Source organism: Capra hircus, chromosome 24 (genome assembly GCF_001704415.2).
Source record: "Capra hircus breed San Clemente chromosome 24, ASM170441v1, whole genome shotgun sequence".
Lineage (NCBI taxonomy): Eukaryota > Metazoa > Chordata > Mammalia > Artiodactyla > Bovidae > Capra > Capra hircus.
In genome coordinates this window covers 44,725,423-44,745,282 of record NC_030831.1, presented here as the reverse complement: position 1 = coordinate 44,745,282, position 19,860 = coordinate 44,725,423, and the positions used below count along the sequence as shown (strand labels likewise).

General features: G+C 43.8%; 1 protein-coding gene across 4 annotated transcripts in view; it reads right to left on the bottom strand.

Moving 5' to 3' along the window:
• SETBP1 (SET binding protein 1) overlaps positions 1 to 19,860 on the bottom strand; it is a 405,902-nt gene that overhangs the window by 237,922 nt on the left and 148,120 nt on the right. For 2 of the 4 annotated variants that reach the window (XM_018039462.1, XM_018039463.1), the window contains exon 3: positions 15,711 to 15,818. The exons of the other annotated variants lie outside the window; for them this stretch is intronic. In XM_018039462.1, the coding sequence (XP_017894951.1) occupies positions 15,711 to 15,818 (108 nt within the window). The remainder of the gene's footprint in view (positions 1 to 15,710; positions 15,819 to 19,860) is intronic. 4 annotated transcript variants of the gene reach the window in all.

The following is a 19,860-nucleotide window of genomic DNA, read 5'->3' as shown; positions in this document are numbered from 1 at the left end:
AGGGTCTGGAAGTCACAGCGCTGTTCCACCCTGACTATGTGAACTTGGCAAATAAGCCACTTGACCTTTCAGGGCCTCAGCATATCCATATGGGAAAGAGACACTGCACAGCTAGATAAGACAGACCTTTCAACCCTGAAATGAGATTACCTGATGTATCAGAGGTAGGGCTGCAGATAAAGGAGCAGCCAGTTCAATTTGCATTTCATCATAAATACATGCTTAGTGTATGTTTCATGTATACTTAAAAAAAAGTGGAGGAGTCCTGTATTTTTAATTTTCTAAATCTGGCAACCCTAATCAGATGGGCTTTTCTCTCTAGAGGAAAGATTCTAGGGGGAGCATGGGCAGCAAATGGAAAATGCAGGGAGTGAGGAGAAAAGGAAGTAGGAAGGCAGTTGCAAGCACAATTCTGCCTCCTGCACAATTCTGCCTCCTGCACAATTCTGTCTCCTTCACAATTCTTGGAGGGCTGATCTAGTGCGATGACATTCATAAAATGCACCTCACCTGAGGGTTTCAGAAAAAATGCACAGGCTGCCAGAGCCCCTCCCTGGAAAATGGGCTCCTGGGAGAGCTACTTCCTAAGCAGAAAGGACCACTTCTCTGCCTGTAATCTGACCCTCCACTACTCTTCTCAGCTTCCCTTACCTCCCTCCCTGGTAAGACTCTTTAAAGGCTCCCTCCTGATGCTTTGTGAAATCCAAGCTCCCTAGAAGCTCAGAGAAAGCCCACTTGGTCTGCCATGCTCCCCAACCCCCAACCCCAGACAGGTTTCTTGCCCTTCCCACCTCATACCTCTAAGTCAGCTTTCCTCCCCCATCTGCCTAGGAGAAGGTTTTTCTTTCTGAATGCCGACGACTGCACCCTTTCCAGAGAATGGCCCTGGCTCCTCCATCTCCCGTTCTGATTTAGCTCGTCTCCCTTCAGGTCTCCAGTGTGTCCCAGGTGGGCCTCTGCTGAACAGGGCACCACCCTGTATTTGAGTTCATGCATTCTCAGTGTCAATCACTTCCTACTCCTTGAGGGCAAGTATGCATTTCTGCCTTGCTTCATCTCTGTCTGAATCTCTAGTTTCTGCTACAGCACTTGGCTTTTGATAAACACAGTAATTATTTGATTGATTGATTGATTATTACATTTTCTGGTCCCTGTCGACTGAGGACGTTTGTTGAAGAATTGATTAGCCTCTTTCTCCCCAGTTTTGTGCTTCTTCCATAACTCCTGGGGATCACAAATCATCTCTTTTTCTACCCATCTCCATGGAATTAGCTGTTTTCTATTCATCCCCATGTACCCCTCCTGTACTCCCCAAAGCACTGAGCAAGCCCTCCTTGGAACTCACAGCTTTGAGCCGTTTTATAACTTGGTTGAGTTTGCATTTATCCACAATTAACCATATGCTTCCGTGTGTGTGTGTACTAAGTCACTTGACACATACACACGCACAAGGAAGTACATGGCTAACTGTGGATAAATGCAAATCCAATCAATGCCACCCTTAAATTATGTTCTGTATTGTCATTCCTATCAACAGTATCTCATTAGACCTTTCCAAAGGCAAGGGCTAGTATCATGTTCTTGGTGAGGAATGAAGCCAGGAAATGAGGCCTCAGCCCATTGGGAGCTTATACTTTAAAAAACAAAAAAATGGTAAAACAGAAGGTATCCCACATTCAGCTGAACCATCCTTGGAGACTTGCATACAGTGGATTTACACACATTGTTTGTTGCTATTTAGTCACTAAGTGAAGTCTGACTCTTTTGTGACCCCCTGGACTGTAGCTCACCAGCTCCTTCTGTCCGTGGGATTTCACAGGCAAGAATAATGGAATGGATTGCCATTTCCTTCTCCAGAGGATCTTCCTAACCCAAGCATCAAACCCGTGTCTCCTGCACTGGCGGGTGGATTCTTTACCACTGAGCCACCTGGGAGCCACACATTACCTCATGTTAAATGAGGGTGGATTCCTGTTTTTTGTTTTGTTTTGTTTACTTTCTATTCTCATAAAAATTAAGATCTCCCCTCCTTCCACATCCCTGCCTTTCAGTTTTCTACCAGCTCTCAGCTACAGTAAAATTTTCATTCTTTTTCTTAATGCAGAACAATTAGTTTCCTTTCATGCCAAGCCTTGGAGGCCTCACCTTTCATACCCAACCAGGTATTTGTTAAACAAAAACCCACTCACTCCTGTAGGGGAAGACTGTAAGGGAAGAATCAGAGGCAAATCTTTTAATTTGAAAGATCCTTTATCTTCTCCCCTTTGTAACTGAGGTAACTATTACAGGGAGTGATAATTACATGCCAAGGGAGCCTGGAGTAAAAAGTGACCATGTTTGACACAGGAAATATAGCATCGGTAGGCTGTGTTCACCGGAGAAGGTAATGGCACCCCACTCCAGTACTCTTGCCTGGAAAATCCCATGGATGGAGGAGCCTGGCGGGCTGCAGTCCACGGGGTCGCTGGGAGTCGAACACAACTGAGAGACTTCACTTTCCCTTTTCACTTTCATGCATTGGAGAAGAAAATGGCAACCCACTCCAGTGTTCTTGCCTGGAGAATCCCAGGGACGGAGGAGCCTGGTGGGCTGCCGTCTATGGTGTTGCACAGAGTCGGACACGACTGAAGCACCTTAGCAGCAGCAGCAGGCTGTGTTCACCAGATTGAGTGTGACTAACCTATCTTTGCATGTCTGCCACCCGAGTAGGAACTTGGGGCCCACTTCTCTAGCTCCCATCTTAGAAGCTGCCCTCTGACCTGAGGACCAGCATCTGTGACTCTGAAGAAGCTACTCTATTTCCCTGTCATTCTCCATCCAATTCCAGGGCCCAAGTGTTACAAACATGGGCTCTGGGACCAACAACTGTTCCTCCCCATCTTCCAGATCTTAACACCCTCAGCACCCTCCTAGGGAAACTCTTTCTCTCCCAGCCCCCGGCTACAGCAAACTGCCAAGCTCCCATTTCTTGGAACACTGGAGAAAACCAACCTTTCCTAGGCCCTCAGAGGTTTTTCTTTCTCCAAGAAAGTGTTTCTAGCCTAAACTCAATTGCTGGATTAACTACAAATATTCTAGAAGCAAAGATTCTCAAAGTGAAAGTGAAAATGTTAGTTACTCCATCTTGCCCAACTCTGCGACCCCCATGGACTGTATAACCCACCAGGCTCCTCTCTCCATGGGATTTCCCAGGCAACAATACTGGAATGGGTTGCCATTTCCTTCTCCAGAGGATCTTCCCAACCCAGGAATTGAACCCATGTCTCCTGCATTGCAGGCAGATTCTTTACCAGCTGAGCCACCAGGGAGGACATATCAGAAACATCTGGAGGGCTAAGCCCCAAGTTCTGAGGTGAGGTCCAGAATTTTATATTTCTAACAAGATCCTTGGTGATGGGGATGCCTGAATACTGGCTTATACCTCTGGCTTCCATGTGTCCACTTCGGGGCTTTTAGACACACTGCTCAGCACTGTGAGCCCTTGACTGCAGCAGACACTCCCCATTCACTCCACTGTCCCCAGGACACACAATCAAGCTTTGAATCCAAAAGTGATGGCCTGGAAGCAAGAGTGTCCTAAGGGGTGGCCCTGGCCTAGAGCAGCTGTTTGTCCAATGTGATTAAAACCCAATTATGACGTACTTCACAGGCCAGAAAACTGGGAGGGCTGGGGCCTGGCTTGCAGAACAGCATGAATTTTGTGTAACCAATGTAAACAGAGTGCATAGGGGGTGGGTGCAGACAGCTGTTTCCCATTCAGGGGCCAGCAGGGCTCAGGGAGTAGGAAGCCGAGCACATCGCTGCCCTGCCAGGCCCCTGCAATCAGAACCTCAAGGGCACATCAGCCATTCCTCAGAGAGGCAGAGCAAGAGGAATGAGGTTACAGAGTGGGGGTTCAGAAGACAGTGAGACAGGGAACAGAGGATATACCCAGCAATGCTTTAAGGAGGGGTAACTATTGATGTAAAGTTTTATCATGACTAATCTGCATCCTGGGATGCAGAGGAAACTCAGCCTTACCAGAGAAAGGACGGGAAGGGGAGCCTTTGATGGGGATGTTTCACTGATGAGGATGGTCTGAAAACCATGGTCATTAGAATCCCCTTGGCACTTGTGGAATGTGCAGATTCCCAGGCCCCATCAAGTCTACAGAATCAGAACCTCTGTGGGTAACCCGAGACCCCACCTGGAATCTGCATGCTATAAAATATCTCCAACTGATTGTTATGCTCACTGCTGTTTGACCAAAGCAAGAGTGGCTTGGGTTTCACATGCTGCCTTCTTTTCAAATCTATAAATGTTGTCTAGCCTCATCTGACAGGTCTGGCAAAAATCAAGAACCCCCTGGACCCTTAAGGATAGTTCCCTCCTGTACACTATACCACAAAGACCACGCGTTCTCCAGAGCCCAGGGAAGCACTTGGCTCCTCATTATTGTTGCTTTTTAAGTCAATCTATGTAGTAATCCACAATTATTTGTTGAATACCAATTTTGTCAGAGAAGGCAATGGCACCCCACTCCAGTATTCTTGCCTGGAGAATCCCAGGGACAGGGGAGCCTGGTAGGCTACAGTCCATGGGGGGTCACTAGGAATGGGACACAACTGAGCGACTTCACTTTCACTTTTCACTTTCATGCACTGGAGAAGGAAATGGCAACCCACTCCAGTGTTCTTGCCTGGAGAATCCCAGGGACGGGGGAGCCTGGTGGGCTGCCGTCTATGGGGTCACACAGTGTGTTTATCACTTCACCAGGTGACTACACAGAAGTATGAAGCATGGTCCTTAACAGCAGGAGAGGAAGTAAGTGAGATAAACACAACCCAGACACAACGGACACACTAAGGCAAAAGGCTCAGAGAGGGAATGAATGGAATACAGGGAGTGCTATTTTAAACTCTGTTACAATCAGTGCCACAACCACATAGCTGTTATTCGTTTAATTCAGAAAATCAATATGCCTTTCATAATCTAAAACCAATGATAGCAATACACTGTTTATGGAATATTTACATAGTGGCAGGTGTGGTACAAATGAATTTGCCTTATTTAATCCTCTCCAAAACCTGATGAGAAGGGTACAATTATTTTTCAATTATAAATGAAGATCCTGAGCTTTACGCTTATTAGCTACATGCCCAGGTTCACACAGCTAGTAAGAATTGGAGTCAGATAGTAGCCTTAGTTGTGCCTGATCCCAATAACCTGCGTCAGTCTTGTGTGTGATAATCAGGAATAATCTAGTTGTAATGCGGTAAAATCTCAGAAATGGGCAAGATAATTAAAAGGCATAATGGCAGCTCAAAGGAAGAAAAGGTCAGAGAAGTGTGTAAGAATTAGGAGTAAACTTCATGGAAGAAATGAATCTTTGGAAGGGAGATTCTGAAACTCCCTGAATTACCAGGGCCCCCTTGACCACATGTCTCTCTACATACAGAACAGAGGCTGAAAAGCCCTGGGGATCCCTGAGGGAAAGATTGACTTTAAGATGATCCATGAAAACAAGTCAAACTGAGCTTGCTCTTCACTCCATACTATTCTGCGTCAATTGAGACCACGATACGAACACCAGCAATGTTCACAAACCGGCCTCTTTGGGATTCACAAAATGTACAACGAGGCTTGTTCTTCATTTTTTAGAGGAGGATTGGGAATAAAAACAAAAAAGAAAAGACAACTCTACACAAGGCCTTACTGAATAAGCACTCTGGAAAGTCACTGAGCAGAAAATTGAATTTAAGTTTCTCCAAACGATACATATTCCCCATTCTCCCAATGCTTTGTTGGAATGATCCACTCCCTCTATAAGGAAGTCATGAAACCAAGGAAACACTTCAAACTAGAGAAAACACTATGTACTATTTTGTGAATCCAGACTTTTGGATTCAATTCAAATGCTCAATGTATAGAGTTTCTTTACCCACCCCACCCCACCCCCTCCCCTCTCTCCCTGCAACAGTGCACAGTACTTTCAGTCCCCTTACAAGGGTATGTTTTAAAACATGTGTGTGGTTTTTCTATAGCCGCTATTTACAGAGGAGGAGAATAAACTTGTTTTCTGACCAGGGAAGCAGAGTAGCATCCCCAGTTGCTCTGAGTTCTGAAGGCTGTTCCACCCAGCTTTCATGCGAGCAAGTCCCAAAAGTTTCCAATACATAAGATAAGCAGAAATGTCCTTTGTATAGGCTAAATAGGCTAAAAATAGATGGGAAATGTGATTTGAGAAGCTGTGAACATGTCTATATCTCTTCCCTTAGTCTGAAATTCTGATGCCTCTAAGGATTTTATAGCAAAAATAATTTGGAAAGAGCCTTTGAGATCACCTAGGCCAGTCCTCAAATTTTATGTTTGGGTAAATTGTAGCTATGAGAGTTTACCGTCTTGCAAAAGGACTCAGGTTTTCAACTGAAGCAGCCTTTCTCAATGTTAATTTGGTCTATATGATGTTGACCTCTTCTGACCTTGGGTCAAAATAAGTGTCCCATGGTCAAGTCACTTTGGGAAATGATGCACATATAATATCACCTCCCTGCTTTCTTTTGCAGATTCACATCACAGATTAATAGATTAAAGAGTCCCAGAAGTTCTACCATCAAGAACAATTCTTTTTCCAAACAGTTTGCTGCTGCTGCTGCTGCTAAGTTGCTTCAGTCGTGTCCGACTCTGTGTGACCCCATAGACAGCAGCCCAACAGGCTCCCCCGTCCCTGGGATTCTCCAGGCAAAAACACTGGAGTGGGTTGCCATTTCCCTCTCCAATGCATGAAAGTGAAAAGTGAAAGTGAAGTCTCTCAGTCGTGTCCGACTCTTTGCGACCCCATGGACTGCAGCCCACCAGGCTCCTCCGTCCGTGGGATTTTCCAGGCAAGAGTACTGGAGTGGGGTGCCATCGCCTTCTCCGTCCAAACAGTTTAGCTACTTAAAATTTTTACAGTATGATTCCTACTAACATGCAGAGGAATGAGTGTCCTTGTGTAAGCCATTTGGGAAATAATGCATGATATCATAGTGTGTTCTCTTCTGCACCAGGAAAATAATTCAAAGGTAATACTTTATACTAATTCATAGTTACTTAGAACACAAGTCTCAATTTCCCCTTGGCAAGAAGGGTTAAGCAGCATTAAGGAATCTGAACACAAAGAATAAGGATCTGAGACAAGCTCAACAAACTTTGATAACAATTTGGCATTGGTCATAGCCAAATTTCACAGGTGGGAATCTGTGCCAGGCCAAAGCGATTAAAGTTAAGGACCAAAGCAACCGACCACTTTGCTCCTCTGTTGTAGAAATCTTTCTTGTTTTCATCTTTAGAACTCTTTTTGCTCCAGTATTACTTCCTACTACAAGGTTACTTTCTCACATTTTTGGTATTCTTTAAGTATATCCAGTACTTTGGCCACCTCATGCGAAGAGTTGACTCATTGGAAAAGACTCTGATGCTGGGAGGGATTGAGGGCAGGAGGAGAAGGGGACGACATAGGATGAGATGGCTGGATGACATCACCGACTCAACGGACGTGAGTTTGAGTGAACTCCGGGAGTTGGTGATGGACAGGGAGGCCTGGCGTGCTGCAATTCATGGGGTCGCAAAGAGTCAGACATGACTGAGGGACTGAACTAAACTGAACTGAAGTATAACCATGGTGGTAAATATGCGGTGGGTGTCCAATGATTATAAAAATAATGAATTATCAAAACAGAAATCTGATCATGGTTTTTATTCTTCTGCCAGAATGAAATTTGGAATGTGACCAGCCTCAGGATTTTACTAATTCTTATTCCTCCTAAGCGATTTTTTTTTTAAAGTTCAAGTATTTTCAGTTGCTCAGCTGATTTAATATGTTTAAATAAATTCATTTTAGATCTATCTTATCAGCAGAATTCAGTCTGATCAATAGAATTATACTTGATCAAAAGGAAGAAAATTCCTTTAAAGTCACCAATGCAATAGAGTGTAACAGTAACATTTATAAGATGTGCTGCATTTGCAAACAGGAGAACTGAGAAAGCGCACTGGCAACCACATTTGTTACATGTTAAAGTCTTAAGACTGGATCTACAGGTCTTGTAGTGGGACCTATTTGTCTCTATTCACCAAGTTTCTACTCTGTCACGAAATGTAGCATCAATCTTCTGGAAGGAGTTGGGAAAGAGACTACTGATCATTCTTTTCCACTTATCTGATAGAAGTAACTGGAAAAAGGTTTATCTTAATCTGCTCCAGCTGCCATACAAGATACCATATACTGGGTGGCTTAAGCAAGAGACATTTATTTTCTCCCAGTTTTGGAGGCTCAAAAGCCCATGATCAAGGCTCCCACAGGGTGCAGTTTCTTGTAAAAGTTACCTTCTTGGCTTACAGATGACCACCTTCTCGCTGGACCTCACATAGTAGAGAGAGAGCAAACCAGGTCTTGGTGTCTCTTCTTGTAAGGGCACTAATCCTATAGGCTCAGGGCTTCACCCTTAAGATCTCATTTAACTTTACTTCCTTACTCCAAATATAGTTACATCAGAAGAAAGAGCTTAAATATATAAATTCTGTGACACAATTCAATTCATAGCAGATCTGAAGATGTGAAGCCCAGGTCAGTGGAGACTCCTTCTCTTTGTTACTCTCTCCTCTCTTCTTTCATCTACCCTCTTTCAGTCCAACCCTTCATATTATATAGTATAGTACAAGTAGCCAATACTCAAGAAAAATTTTCAAAATAACTAAAACCAAATCAGAAAGGATCAAAAACACCTCATTTCTTCAGCTGCCCTCAACATCCCCATATTCAAAAAGACACTTGGTTTAGTGGTATCTGATGATATCGATGATAACTTATGGTTAAGGAAGCATTGCCAGATTTGACAAGTTAGGACTTGCAGCTGCTCACAGACACTGAGTCCCATTGTTTCTACTGCATGGGACAAGGCCACGGAGAACCTGCATAACAGCACTTCCTAACTGTAGCTCCCTGGGGCCCTGTTGGAAAAAGTCAGCTATGGAGTGTTGGGGGAAGGGGGGGGGCGGGGGCGGGGGAAAAAAAAAAAGAAAAAGTCAGCTATGTAAGTTAGAAACCACTAGAATGGTATCTCTTTTTTAAAAAAACCAGCGACTTAGAAACACTAAAAAGAGTATTTCAAAACATAGTTTCAACAACAGCAAGATTTAGTACATAGCCTTTTTAGAAGAACATTTTGAGATGTGACTACTTGAAAATATAATACAACCCAGTCTGTGTTTTGAAAAATTACTTTTACTCTTCCATGCTTTGCATGGAAACATGCCTATCCTTCTTCATTTAAAGCCATTAATAAAAGGTCCCAAGGGTTGAATTGGCAATGCTTTTATAAATGTCCACTGTCCTTCCCTCTCTCCAGTTTTCATTTGCTAAACTGGAGAGAAAGGTGCATACTCATGGAGAAGCTAGTTGGAGGCCTAGGGGGTAAACAAATACAACACAAATACAAGCTGAGCTTGCTCAGCTCAAGGAGCTGCTGGATTTACTACATTGCAACTATAACATTTGGTTCCCCCATGGTCTCTATGCTAAACTGTGCATTTACTTTTTGTGGCAGGAAACTACTCACCCAGGAAGAGAAAAGTTTGTTAAGTTCTGCTGAAAATGCTGACCATCTAGGCTTTCACTCACCAGGCTAAGTGCTCAATATATCTGTTATCTCTCTAGGCCGTCACATAAGGTCAGGCCACAAAGGGCCTTTAATGAATACCCACTGGATAGCTGAGAGATACATGTTGCAACAACAACCAAAAAATGAGTAAATGAGCTATCATGGGCTCTTTGGCTGCTTGATGCTCACCAACTGTCCTATTCTGAAGTCTGGTCTATCCAGTTTGGAGGCAGCGAACAACATAATTCCTATTAGGGAATTTCATTACAAAGACAATAAATAGGAAACACAAGTACATCTCTATTGACCTTTCTATAGGTAGTTTCTGTCCAGTGATGGGGGGATGTAGTTAGAATCTAGTTGTCCCACCACAACCACAAGATCTTACCTTGTTTTTCTCATTTTGGAAACTATACTGAGCATTCTTTAATTAGGAAGTTCTTGATTTCCTACTATAGGCTCCAAAAGAGCTTTTTTTATAAGTTTCTTCTCTTTAAAAAGAAGAAGACATTTGTTACCAAATAGAACACACCATGAGTGCTGAGCCCATGCTCACATCACCACTATGCCTGCATCCTGAGCTGTGTGCTCACCAGCAAGCACCTCCGAGGCCAATGGAGTGGAGGAGAAATGTCCCCCAGAGCATTCTCAGCCTGCACTGGATACAAAGAGTAAGCTCAAGAAATTGTAGTTTCTTTCCTTGGCCCCTTTGTGGGTCCAAAGCAGCTATTAGGGAGCATTGGTGCTCCTGGATTATGTGCTAAACAAACCAATATTTGAACCACAGAAAGGCCGGCCTGGGGCTGGGCTGATCTGCAGGGGCCTCCTTTGTCTGGGGGTTGGAATCATTCCCTGATTCCTTTTCACTACTCCTCCCCACCCCCAGCTCCTTCCCTTCTCCCAATTCATTCTTTAAGAATTTATCCTGCTGCTTCTTTAACTCAGCATGTGTCTGGGCAGATGTCCAAGAACGCTCCCTTCAACGACGACAACAACAGGAACAGGAAAAAAAAAAAAAAAACCCTCCACTTCAATTCAGTCCTCCTTGCTCTCGCTGGCTCGCCCTCTCCCTCCTGGCTTTTCACAGCTCATGATTGATAATGTCCTCCTCTCTCTCACCCTGGGACTCCACATGCCTTTCTATTGGACAACATAGCCTCTGTGAGGCAACCTGGGAGCCCAGCCACTGGGCCCTGGGACCCCCTTGGGGTCTTTTGAGAGAGGAAAAAAAGAAAGGCCAAAAGGGGCCCTGGATAGGGGCAGGCCCAACAGGTACAAAGCAACCAGAGAGCTGAATGGGGTGAGCCTTTGTGCCAGGGCCAGGGCTCGGCAGCAGGGAGAGGATGGGGAGCCCTGTGAGGAAGTCTTTCTGGACCGACTCCCCACCATTTTTTAAATTTTTTCTGCCTTAGTAAGAAAGGCAACTACACTGAGACTCCAAAGGACCAAGTATATTTTGAAACAGTGAAAAGCATGCTACCTGAACTCTCCTTTTGAATTCTATGGCTTCCCTTGAAATTCCTCGAGAGGGGACATCGCATTTTCAGTTGCATTCTGTTACAAAAAGATTCAACTAACATTTTGCTGAGCACCTACTAAATCTCAAATACTATGCTACTCGTTTGCTCATTCATAATGACACTTAATCCTTGGAACAACAAGGTAGTAGATACCCCTTGTTACCAGACGGGGAAACTGAGGCCCGTAGTGCCGAATTTCCTTGTCCTGGATCACCCAGCTAACACGCATCAGTGCTGTGGGCTAAGACCCATATACCCATACTTTCTCTGCTCTACTCTGCTGCTTTAGTAAACTTTGAGAAATCAAAGAATAATTGAATGAAGAGCAAAGGAAGGGGCATTATTACTATTTCCTAGTGTTATTATTTGCGCCATTCAGTAAATTTGCATCGAGAAACCTGAATCACCCAGAAAATTAGTTTTTTCCCTTCCTCTTCATAACTATCTTGGGATAAGTGGGTCAGACGAGGGTTGCCCTAAAGTTGATGAACTACATTATCTCATTCTACCTCAGAAATGTTTTCTTGAATTTCTAATTCAATCATATATCCTGTACATTTTTAAGCGGTCAGTTTGAAAGTGATCTGCTTGATTAGGATTTCTGTCATTACTAAACTGCACTTGAAAATACTGTCTACTTTATAAGGGACAACTCTTGTTTAAAGATAATTTCAGAAATATTCTGCAGGTAAATCTGTGCCGTCTGTTAATGAAAATGATTATACAAAAGTTTCCTTTTTCCTTGTAGTTTCCAGCAAACTTACAGACCCAGTTAGTCCCCAATGTAGACAATTAGAGCCTTGAAGGGACCAGGTAGCGCCCACTCCTTTTAGATACTTCTGCTTTTCCCATAACTGTTGAATTTTGTATTGTGCATATAAACCTCTGCAATTCCTTTAGAAATAGATATGCTAGAACTTCCTGATACGGAAACAATCAGTATATATGTCTATCTCAGGTTGTCATCATAATCTAACACACCTTATTTAATGTCCACACCCGGGACAGAGCAGAGTAAGACAGAGTAAATTACTGAATAGAAGTGAGAAACAAAACAAAACACCTCTGACTTAGTGATGTACTTGCCAGAGTCTGTACCCCTCTCTTGGTGGAGGGTAGTGCGGTTTCCATGGCTACACCAAGACCAAGATGTTTTTGCCTCCTCCATCTTCCTGTGCTGAAGCCCAGGTTCTCAACTACCCTTGTAGTTTTCTACCTCTTTTGTTCATCTGCTTCCCTAGCAACTCCCTTCCCTTGTTTCTCCTTCTTCTTTCCTCCCCCTGCTTCTGCTTCTTCACTCCTCCTCGCCTTTTTTCCACCTGCCTCAGAAAAGCAATACTTGGGGAAAGGAAAAAGGAAGGCGGAGGAGACAAGCCAAAAGTTACAATTTGTCACTTAGAAAAATAGTCTGCTAGTGTTAAACACTTAATGAGTGCTTCAGAAGCAAAACTAAGGACAAATCCGTTGAAACAGTATGTTAGGCTCTCAGAAATAAAGAAGAGCAATCAAGAAATGCACCAACAAATACCTGTTGAGCATCTGCTCTATGGAGGTCCTGGGCTAGTGGTGCGATAGTATTCAAACTAGAAACAAATGTTATTGGAGACCCTTAAGTTAAGGAGGATAGAGTCTAGCAAACCATATGGGCCACAGGAAATGGCCACATAAGTGAATCATACAAAATTCTACACATGATGTTACATGAAGCAAATGAGCAGGTTCTGGAGCAGAGTGTTCTAGGGATGATGTGCGCCAGGTTCTGGAAGGCAGGATGCGCTCTGACAGGGGCTCAAGGGAGGGAAGGCTTGGGATGGGCACTGAAGGATGAATGAACTCTGGTGAGGAACCAAGAAGTAGAAGGGAGCTGTAGCCTTAAAATTCACCCTCTTGCCACCAATAACTGATCTTAAGATTCAGACAGGAATGAAAAGTGGAACCTGGATGGAATTTGAAGAGAGAATGAGTAATGCCTCTTACCAGGTCCCTAGGGAGTCATCTTCTCAGTCATCTGGGATTATTGCTATGGTTGCTATTAAACCAAAGTATTTATTTACTAGGATTCACCACGTATTATTTTTTCTCCTAGATTCAACTAATCCATACCCAAATGGTCTTCATCACATTGCTTACCTCAAGAACTTATAATAACCAAGCAGTATGATGAAAAGAAAAGTCAAATCATTTATTTGTGAATCAAGAGGATTAGTTTCCAAGATCGTTTTGGTTCTAACATTCATGTTATCTTCCCTTCTACTTCTTTGGCACTCTGGCTAAGAAAGATTACTCTTGTTTCTCCCTTGCACAAAAGCTCAAAAGCAAAGAGTCTGTTTTGCAGTACAATTTGAATTTCGTTGACCCAAGAATGATTCCTCAGGTAGTATTGTCCTGCTGCTCCAGGATACAGAATGCCTTTCCTTCAATATATGGTACTAATGTCACCAATGGATGCGAGTTCTCATCTCAGAGCAATTGTTCTCAGTACCAAAGGATGGAACCAGGCATAAACAAAGAAATGCCATCTGTGTCTTTCTCAGTTAAAGGTGTGCTCTTCATCTATTTAATTATTTTCTTAAAATATAATCGTTATTGCCAGAAAAAGGAGGGAAAAGCTACCGTTGGTTTTATTTTGTTAGGTATTCTCCCTCTGATAGATGGAAGCATGTATCTTTTTTATGAATATCACCTGCAAGAAATCTAACCTAGGGATATTTATTTCTTCTTAGCCTGTTAAATGGTCTAAGATTTATAGTCTGCTTGATATTTTCAGTAGGCAACGATCTATCTAGTGAATAACACATAAGGAGCAAGGCAAAGGTAAATTCTCATTTCTTTCTATAGCCAAACTGAAAACAATCGTTGGTGACTTTGAGCCACATGCATACATGTCTCCTGAGGGGTGGAAGCACTGAGGACGGCTCAATCAGAGACCTAGGCGTTCAAAAGGAGGAGGAGCTTCTGCCATGCATTGTGCCTGAAGGCCACAGTTTTTAGATGTAGCTACTGTAGGGGCAAGTTGAGGTTCAGTTCTTCAGGCTGATACCTATGACCTCTTCAGAGGGACCAGCAGGAGAAGGTGGCCAGATGCAGAGCAGGGGTGGAGACTTCGGTTGCAAAGACAGGACTTCACTCTAGTGTCCCAACCGTAACACCAAGCCCTTTGTCCATGGCATGGTGAATTCTGAAAGGATTTTCGGGATGAATAGCTAATTTTACAACCTTTACTCTTTCACATTTTGACTGGAACTTGTTTGCTAGTCAGTGGTTAAATATCCACTGACAATGATTTTAGAAGACGAATTTAAATTGATGACTATTAGGTGCAGGGGTGTTGGATGCTATGAAGAGAGTGAAAAAGGAAGCAACATGATTATTATGCTCAGGAAGTTCTGATTTCCCTGATGCTACCCAGAACTGCTTGGTGATAACAGTCGGGATTAGACAGCCTGAGCTTAAGTAACTCTGTTTTCACACTCCCTAAGAGGATGGGGCTGCTGACTTAAATGAAAGGGCCAGAACTTCTTCTCCAAATCAGTTATACTCCAACCTGGACAATTCCATTCTGCAAAGCAGAAGTCGCTGTTGTACTGATAAATGTGGTGACTCAATCAACACACAGTGATTGAACACAAGAGAAAATCAAAGGGAAAAAAGGGAGAGCTAAGTGGGAATTAAATCAGAAGAGTAGGATATCCTTTGGACAGTGGCTCCAGGGAATGACAGTCTCTTCTGCCTTTCTGCTCTACACAGAGCTGCTCTAGAAGGAGCTGTGCTGCTACAGATGTGGGTATGGATCCCCAAGGGAGGTGTTCATAGCTGTGGACAGCGCACACATCCCCAAGTACACCAAGGAGATCCATGCCCTGGCTAACCTGCTTTGATTCTAAACAGACTGAATACTGACATCTGCTTCACCATCTCCACCCATGGTTCTCCTCTGCCATGGGTGGAGAGAGAAACCGAGGAGGCAGTCTATTTCAGTATATTCAACAATGCTACAAGCACTTATTTAACACCAAGCCATATGTCAGGAACAGGGGAAGAGGAGGGAGAAATCCAAAGCTTCTCAGAAGCCAGGGAGAAGAGAGACAAGTGCATAAACAAGAAACGTGAAATGAAGCAAATCCTCCATTAGAAGGCTGCCTAGAGGAGCATGGGGCCAGCCACAGGCGAGGAGACAACTCTTCTACTCGGAAAAAAAGGAGACATTTGAGCTTGGGAAGCCTCTGGAGAAGCCAATTTTGAAAGGTTACTCTAGGCAGAAGGAACACTGCATAGGGACCCATAGGGACACAGCAGGACAAAGAAAGTTTAAGGAAATTCAGGAGACTGCTGTGACCAAAATACCAGGTGCAATAGAAAGAGAGATGACTCAGATTGTGGAGAGCTTGGTTTCTGCCTTGCAGAGTTTGGATTTTATTCTGTGAGCGCTGGGGAGCCAGTAGAGGCTTTTAAGAAGGCCTTGCAGGGAAGGAGCTAATGTTCTGATTTTGTACATGAAAACAATTGTAGCGCAAAGAGGTTTTGCCTGAGGCCATTCAGCCAGTGAGGTCTGTAATGGAGGTCTTCCTACCTGCAACCCAGACTGCTTTCCACCAGCGTAGGCTGATTCCAGAGTCAATATATCATTGTGGCAAGCAATATATCTTTTTGGACATCCTGTGGGAAGCAGAATCCTTACCTGTCAATAAGAAATTGTAATCCTTACTTTAGTGAAAGCAAATGTTACTTTGATGGCTTCCAAGTTATCAAGTATATATTTCTATTGAGTCACTTACCATAATGTCACTGTGACTAGTAACCCACCAGCCTTTCTGCACTAAATTGTGAGTTCCTTGCAGTCAGGGACTACAGCTTCAGTCAGTCCTTCAGATAAGTGTTAACTGAATAACGTCCATGTGCCAGGCACTGTGCTGGCCCCAGAGTACGCCCTGGAAATGGACTACTGTGGACTCTGGAGTCATCCCATCTGTGCACTCCCCATGCCTGCACTCGGGGCTGGCCTCCGACGTGGTGTGTGAATGAGAGTGAGCAGAGCTGCTAGTGTTGCACTACTTTCCCCCACACATCACGGAAGTTTTTCTGAAGTTGTGCCTGGTGTGTGCACAGGTTGTCAGGGAAACAAGCCCCCTTCGCATCCTTCCATTCAGAAATGCCAGACTTAGGGCAGACGCGCACACACCCGGCTGGACTTCACAGTTTCAGGCCAAATAGAGAAAGAATGAGCAAGTGCAAGAGCTCTCAGAGTTGGTGGCCAGGAAAGCATCCCATCAGAAGCCACGGACGTTAGGAAACTAAGGGGGCCATGTCTTCCACTGCCTTCTAGGGTCCTCCTCTGAACATTTATAATTCTCAACTCTCTTGTGTGATTGAAGAAGACACTAAAGCCCTGAAACATAGAAACCACAAGGCTGTAGGTTCAGCTTTGGACTCCAGAACCCAAATTCCAACCATGTTACTGCCCGCCTGCCATGTGTTGTTTAGCTGGGTGGCTTCAAGCCCAGACTGGACCAGCCTAGTGGGAATGTCCTCCTGCTGGACAGGCCAGAAAGGGCCACCAGTGACCACAGCCACGCCCTGGTGACTCAGCCAGCCTCCTTAAGCCCCTGGACTGGTAGGCCTGGTCCAGCTTCCAGGTGCCTGCTCAATTCATCCCCAGCAGTGAGCAATATGGACACCAAATACAACAGCTTTTGTCCAAGAATGATCCTGTGTGCCCTAACCTGACTCTGGACCCTTACCTTTTCCTGCTGCTTGGGGATCATTATAATTTATCTTGTTCCCAAGGGAACTGGTAGGTTGCAAGCAGTCCTACTCTATTCTGGAAGAATCATTCTCAATGGAAATTCTTAGTATCCACTTGCCGCCTGCTGGCTTTACTTTAATGCTAGAACAGCCTTATCACCTGAGCCAACGTTGAACAAGACAGTTGCCCCATGTGTGGCCTCGGTATGAACATGAAAACATGCTTCAGTATGGTGCTGTGAGAAAACACTGGATTCCGAGTACAAGGTTCTGGGTGAAAGTCTCACTTCTGCCCCCACTATGGGCCCTTGAGTGGGTGATGCACCTCTGGGGGCCTACTTCCTGCCATAACACAGGGGTGCCCTCTGCCCCCATTTGGGAGGTTGTACAGATGAAATGAGAGACAGGGCTTCCTTTCTGTTTGCCCTTCCATCTACTTCCAAAAATGTGTGATGGTCTGCAATGAAGGAAACATATACAGTAAGCCTTACTATAAAAAGAAAAGATCCAACTCTGTGGAGGAAGGATGAGACGGAAAGAAGCATATCCATACTCTCAACTGACCAAGTAACAGGGAAGTGTTCAGAAGTTCTGATGAGAGGGGGGAAGAGCAGTGGGTACATCCGGCGTTTGGTATTGCTGCCCAAGGGAAACCAGGTGATCGGCCACCCCCAGCTAAAGATGGCATTTTGATTTGTCTTTTGAAAACCAACAAGACACATACTCTCAAGTATCTGCCCTAATGAAACAACCCCAGAAATAAAAAGCTACAGAAGAATTGCTCAGCTGCTTTCAAAAATCCAATAACAGCAGACTATTAAAATATTGTTATCTATATTCACTCAGTGAAATATTATCTGCTCATTAAAATCGAGAAGAAAATATGGCAAAGTAATCATGACACTGTTAAGTGGAAGCAAATGCAAATGGCTACAAACAATGATTAGAGCTCCACGGGATTTTTTTCACAGAGATAGATGGTAGAGAGGAGTATTCTAACAACCGAACCTAATCCTGTTAGGCTGGTGAGATTGTGTGTATGAGTGTGTGTGGTTTTTTTTTCATGAAAAGAAATCTCAAAATATTTTTACAAATGTTTTTGTGAAGACAGCTAATATCAAAGAAGTAACAGGTCATGCCTCTGAGCTCTCTGCAGGCCACCTTTAACTGTGTAAAAGACAGGCAGGGGTGATTTCAATCCTCTTAAAAGTGCCTATTATCACTGGGGGATGGGAGTAGTGGTTAAGAAACTAAACAAAACCCACTAAGGACACATGCGGCCTTGGCAACCTTTGGTTACTACCCCAAGGGCCACTAGTTTTAAATCCAAGGAGTCTGTGCATCAGAGTTGAGAGCTCACTCCTCTGGGAGCCTTGGTTCAGTGTGGCCTGACATGGCCAAAGTCACTTCCCAGATCCTGCCTCACTTCCTAGTCTGCAAAGCAAGGGGATGGAGATCAACAAATTCTGAAGTCCTTCTTTTTTAAAGATTCAATGACTTTATGATCCTCTGAATCTCTACCAGAATAAATTCATTTTTATAAGTGAAGCCCTTTATAATAAAATATCCCTACAGTAATAAGAATTCTGCTTCTCGAAAGGCAACCACAGAGAAACAAGAATGTGAATGCAGAGTTAGATGAAGGTTTGAATCCAATTTGCCGCTTCCCAGATGTTTATACTATTTTAGGAAATCAATCAATCTTGCTGTAAAAGAGAATTAAATGTGATAATTTATGAAATTCCACATGGATGGTGAGTGGCCAAAAACAGTTAACTACATTGAAGCCAAATGGCAAATAAATAATAAAATATATGTCATATACAATAATCTTTCTATTCTTGGAAGACGTCAATATATTCTGTATATATAGACTGTAATTTCCAAGACCCGTTAAAAGCCAGATTTCTCGGGTTTGCTTGGTACACGTGTCTTGTTGGTTTTCAAAAGGTCACATAATCTTATTGCCCATTGTCCTCAGGAAGACACATGTGTTCTGACATCTGTTTGGAAAGTGTGGCCACTCATAGTGCATCTCCTGGTTTGACTGAGACCCATGTTCAACCCAGACCAAGATGACTCTCTGATTTTAAAGAATGTTCACGGTGTCCTCAACCCGACCCTAACCAACCCTAGCCTAACCGCTAAGGCACGACACTCAGTGCAGCGCTGAGTTCTGCACTTGGAAGTCCAATGCATAAGGACACAGACTGGATATTATATTTCTGAGACCCCAGTATTTAACCATATGACCCTAGGGAAGTCATTTGCCCAGTCTGGGCTGCAGTTGTTTGATGAGGGGGCTGGTCTGGAACGTAATTAAGGCTTCAGCTTTCAAATGCAGTGTGTCTCTGTGAGCAGTAAATGCTTTGGTTCTAACTTCATTCCTACATGAAGTCATTTGGATCCAGGGCCTCTTGCTTTTACCCTCAATGATGCAGTTGGGCTGGTGCTGTTGTGCAGATCTGTTTCCTGTCATCTGAGGGAATGCACAAGATAAACCTGGAGGTCCCTGTGTGTTGTCTGGATTTAACCCAGGGGCAATATTATCATCTGACCCCAAACAGAACAAGCCCCAGAAGACCATCCATTTTCTTAAATCACTGGCTGGATCCATGTTTAATGCATTCTTGTCAACCAAGAGCAAGACACACAGTGTTGCTCATTCTGGACCAGAAAGAGGCAAAAAGACCCATGGAGGAGGAAAGGAGGTGGAGAAAGTGACAAATCTGAAAGGCATTTTTAAAAAAATTGAGAATGTGCTTCTTTGTTAAGACTAGGACACTCTGAGATGATGAACTGAGCTGTCCTATTCTACTGAACACAGACTGTGGCAGGTTATAACAGCAGTCAGTTAAGGATTCATTCGTGGTGAATCTGAACCTCTTCTTTTTTCAGACGTTCAGAGAAGGGGCTTCTATCTGGTCTTGATATCAGGATATCAGTGGGAAATGTCCCTTCTAGTAAAGGTAGGCATA